Source organism: Malus sylvestris, chromosome 6 (assembly GCF_916048215.2).
Source record: "Malus sylvestris chromosome 6, drMalSylv7.2, whole genome shotgun sequence".
Taxonomy (NCBI): Eukaryota; Viridiplantae; Streptophyta; class Magnoliopsida; order Rosales; family Rosaceae; genus Malus; species Malus sylvestris.
The window spans coordinates 24,386,163-24,389,968 of record NC_062265.1 but is presented as its reverse complement, the minus strand read 5'-3'; the positions used below and the strand labels follow the sequence as shown (position 1 = coordinate 24,389,968).

The 3,806-nt window shown below is 36.7% G+C and overlaps 1 protein-coding gene across 1 annotated transcript; it reads right to left on the bottom strand.

Annotated features, from left to right (window-relative positions):
* Positions 1 to 908: 908 nt before the first annotated feature.
* LOC126627432 (dof zinc finger protein DOF4.6-like) lies at positions 909 to 3,133 on the bottom strand. The gene is made up of 2 exons (XM_050296964.1): positions 2,871 to 3,133; positions 909 to 2,408 (listed from the first exon to the last, which is right to left on the bottom strand). Exons 1-2 carry the CDS (start codon positions 2,892 to 2,894, stop codon positions 1,488 to 1,490), a joined length of 945 nt encoding a protein of 314 aa, XP_050152921.1. The 5' UTR covers positions 2,895 to 3,133; the 3' UTR covers positions 909 to 1,487.
* Between the last annotated feature and the right edge of the window lie 673 nt (positions 3,134 to 3,806).

The window sequence follows — 3,806 nt, the reverse complement described above, 5'->3', positions numbered from 1 at the left end:
TGCTTCAATTTAATCTTTTCTTTTTTACTCTCGCTTCTTTTATTTTTCGACTCTTTGAATGAAAATATTAAAAAAGAATCAAAAGACAAAAATAAAAAATTATGTAAAAAAAGAAAGAAAAAGGTTATGCGTATTCTATTTTTTTTAACGGTGGTCTTATAATTCACACCACTTTTACTGCCCTCACATTTCTATTAACTTTTATTCATTAATCTTCTTTAATTTATTCAATCTGACGGTTAGAAATTAAAATAATATATAAAAAATAAAAATAAATGTGTAGATAACATCACTATTTTTTTATCATGCACCACAAGTGGCTTACAGCAAGAAACAAAGAAATTTAAAACGTTAAAAAATTTGAGAGTCCAGATCTAGATGGATCAACTTAGTGGGGTGTATTATTCTTTCTCACTTGCCAAGGGGAATGTTTGTGGGTCCCAACAAAGACCAAAGAAAGTAGGGTTTGTCAGTTCTTTCTCTCAATCTTTCATTGGAGAAAAAAAAAAAGAAAAAAAAAAAAAAAGAAAGGGGGTGTGGAATGGAATGGAAGCAATGATAGCATTCCAGGAAATGGGACATAGAGACGGAGTCTTCAGAACTGTTTGGATATGTAGTCAGTAGGTGAGCCTTTGGTTTAAGTAAGAAGGTTTAGTGGTTCTAAATTAAAACATGGAGAGAAGCCAGAAGCTGCTTTTTTGAAAAGTTGTTTATTACGAAGTCATGTGGAAGGCATCAGAGTTCTTATCTGGCTCTTCAGCTAGCAAGCTCTCCCCTCTTGCTCATATGCTTCATGGAGATCTTTGTGTAATGGCTGGAAGAATCTCTGTTTCAGAATAAAACCTTAAACTAAAATCCTCCTAAAACAACAATATATATATGTGTGTGTGTGTGTAAATAGATGCATGGAGATAAACAATTACATTGCATTCACTTCAGATCCTTACAAACTAAGTTGCAAATTATACATATTATTTATTGTACCAAGCGAACCGATTAGTAGCACATTACCGTGGACCGCGACGCCCTTTGATTTTCTTGTAGTGATAGAACTAGAATAAATTACATGAAATATTAAAAAGGGCAGATGATTGTACAGTGCATGCCATATGCCTCTTTTCTACTTTTTCTACCCTAAAAAAAATCTGGGCTGGTCTTGATTGATACCATAGATTCCATCCTCCACGCCCTTTTTTTATGAACATTGCCCAGCTCCTTACTCGTAAGAAGCCATTTTGAAGCCATATCTAAAATAAGCTTCAAAAACCCACCACCATCTAACTTCAAAAGAGTAAAGGCAATTCCAAGAAAAAAAAAGAGAAGGAGAATTGAAGAAATATTAAGAAAACCCATGTATCCTATCTGTTAGTTATGAAGAAATCCAAACATTAAGTCACCCACCAAAAAAGCCAAAGATTAATAAAAAGTTTAAAATCAGAAATAAGAGAAAGAAAAAACCCAGGATGCAAGTCTCTTCTTGTTACTAATTACCATGATCCTCCTCCTAGCATTCCTGTCCAATACCCAGTTGAATCTCCATGCTGCTTGTTCTGCTCATTAATCCCTCCTCCCGAAGGAGCTTGTTTCAAATCTTCAAATGGAAACAAAAGCCTCCCACTGCTCTCTTGAACATGATAACCTTGAAGACTCCCATATCCACTTCCAAGCCCATCCAGTGAAAAATTAAGAGTTGGCTTGAAATCCTGCATCGGATTAATTAGTCCAGAGGGACTATTATATACAGAGTTGTTGTTGTTCGGGTCTGATAGGACTGGCATAGGCATGAAGGAGTTCAAACCCCTAGAAGTCAATCCAGTGAGAAGCTCTAAGGCAGAAAGGTGGGATGTTGTTGTAGTTGTAGTAGTAGAAGTTGGGGAAGAAGTAGAGATGTGGTTTTGCTGCTTGTCGGTGCTTTGATCATTGATGTTGTTGTTTGGAAATTGTTGATGATGGTGATTAAGCAAGTGACCAGAGATAATATTCCTGAAATCTTGATTAGTGGATGGGAAAGTGAGGTTCAGATCTTGGGCTTGGTTGATTTTAGGGTTTTGGTGAATCAGATCAGGAAGCCTTTTGGATGCTGAGGAAGAAGAAGAATTGTTAGAAGTTGTCGATGGAGAATTGTTTGAGGATGAAGATCTCTTGTTCTTCCTTGAACCACCTCCAACTGGGATGCTTCTGAGGGACCCACCTTCAGTCCAGTACCTTCTGCAAGTCTTGCAGAAGTACCTTGGTTGTGTGAGGCTGTAGTTGTTGTAGTAGCAGAATTTCGTGTTGGTGGAGTTGCACCTTGGACAGTTTAGGGCTTGTTCCTTCTGAGGCCTTGCTTTCCTCTCCAAATTATTAGCTGCTGCAGGCTTAGGGCATGAGTTTGTCACTATCTCCTCTATTGGTTTCACCACAATTCCCTAAAAAAGCCAACAGAAAAAAGAACAAGATAAATTTCAGAACAAACAAAAGAAATAATATTTGATCAGTAGGAATACTGTGAAATTAGAGAAATGGCAGAAAGACAAGCAAAACAAAACAACTGAAGGAACTGCTTTTCAATTTACACTTTTTTGAAAATTGTATGAGCCAGCAACAAAAGGAGAGGAACAAAAACAACAAAAGATAATTGGGCTCTTTTTTACTTTATCACCTAAACAAAAGGTAAAGTGAAACACCATGTTGAAGAACTGATAAAAACTAAATCCAAAAACTGAGTGGGGACTTGCATCAATATCCTTACAGAAAGAAAAGAGGATCCACAAGGCCATTCAATTAATGAACAAAAAGATGACTGTATATATTCATATAGAAGTAAAGAGGAGGAGGAGGGAATTAAAAGGGTTTGATGATGAAAAATGAAAAATAAAATATCTGTCTACCTGTGGCCACTGTGCAGTATCCATGGCTGAAAACTTGAGTGCACAAAGAAGGAGAGCTGTAGCCTATAGGAAGAAGAAGAAAACTGTTTTCCTCAAAAAGAGAGAAAAATTCACTTTTCTTGAAACTGGTTACAAAAGCTGGAAAACAAAATAGAAAAGAATGTTTTTGAGAGGAGTGAGGGTTGTTTGTGGTCGTTCTGTATGTATGGCCCTTGCTTTATGTGTTGGCCAGTGTATGAGAGAGAGAGAGAGAGACAGAGAGAGAGAGAGAGAGAATTGCTCTGTCTAGTCTAATTTTATAATATACTAATATTCTTTCATTTTCAAAATATTTTATTCTAGACCTTCCGAGTGGGAATATATTTGTCTGCAGATTTAGCAATTAAAAATGATGGGCTCGGGTCCTCGGCGGAACCTTCACAACGGGGCCTCCAGACCAATCATTTCGTGGCCGTTAGATGATATCCTACGGCTAGTAATCAATTTGCTTTTAATAGTTTTAACATAAAAAAAGTATCAATTTTTTCCATCAAACAGCTTAGAACCAATTTCGCATCAAAACGTCCGCCTCTCTCCCGCCGTTTCTACGGCTCCCCTTTTAGGGGCTGCTCCTCGAGTCTTCGAGTTCCGATCTTCCTCCCTCCCTTGATTTCATGGTTTCACATCAAATACGAAATTTGACAAGTTTCTTCCATTAGAAAATGTATTATTCATTTCATCAATCACAATAAGATTACATTTGAGTAAATATACATGTAAGTCAAGTCTAACAAACTGTCCTAACAAAGTCCAACAATGACTAACTGTTCTAACAAAACTGTAACAATTACTTAGTCTCTAAGTTTTATTTATTGAGGAGATATTTATACTTTCATCCTTAATAGCCCCCCTCAAACTAAACTGAGGTACCCGAAGAGAGAGTTTGTGTCTGAGAAG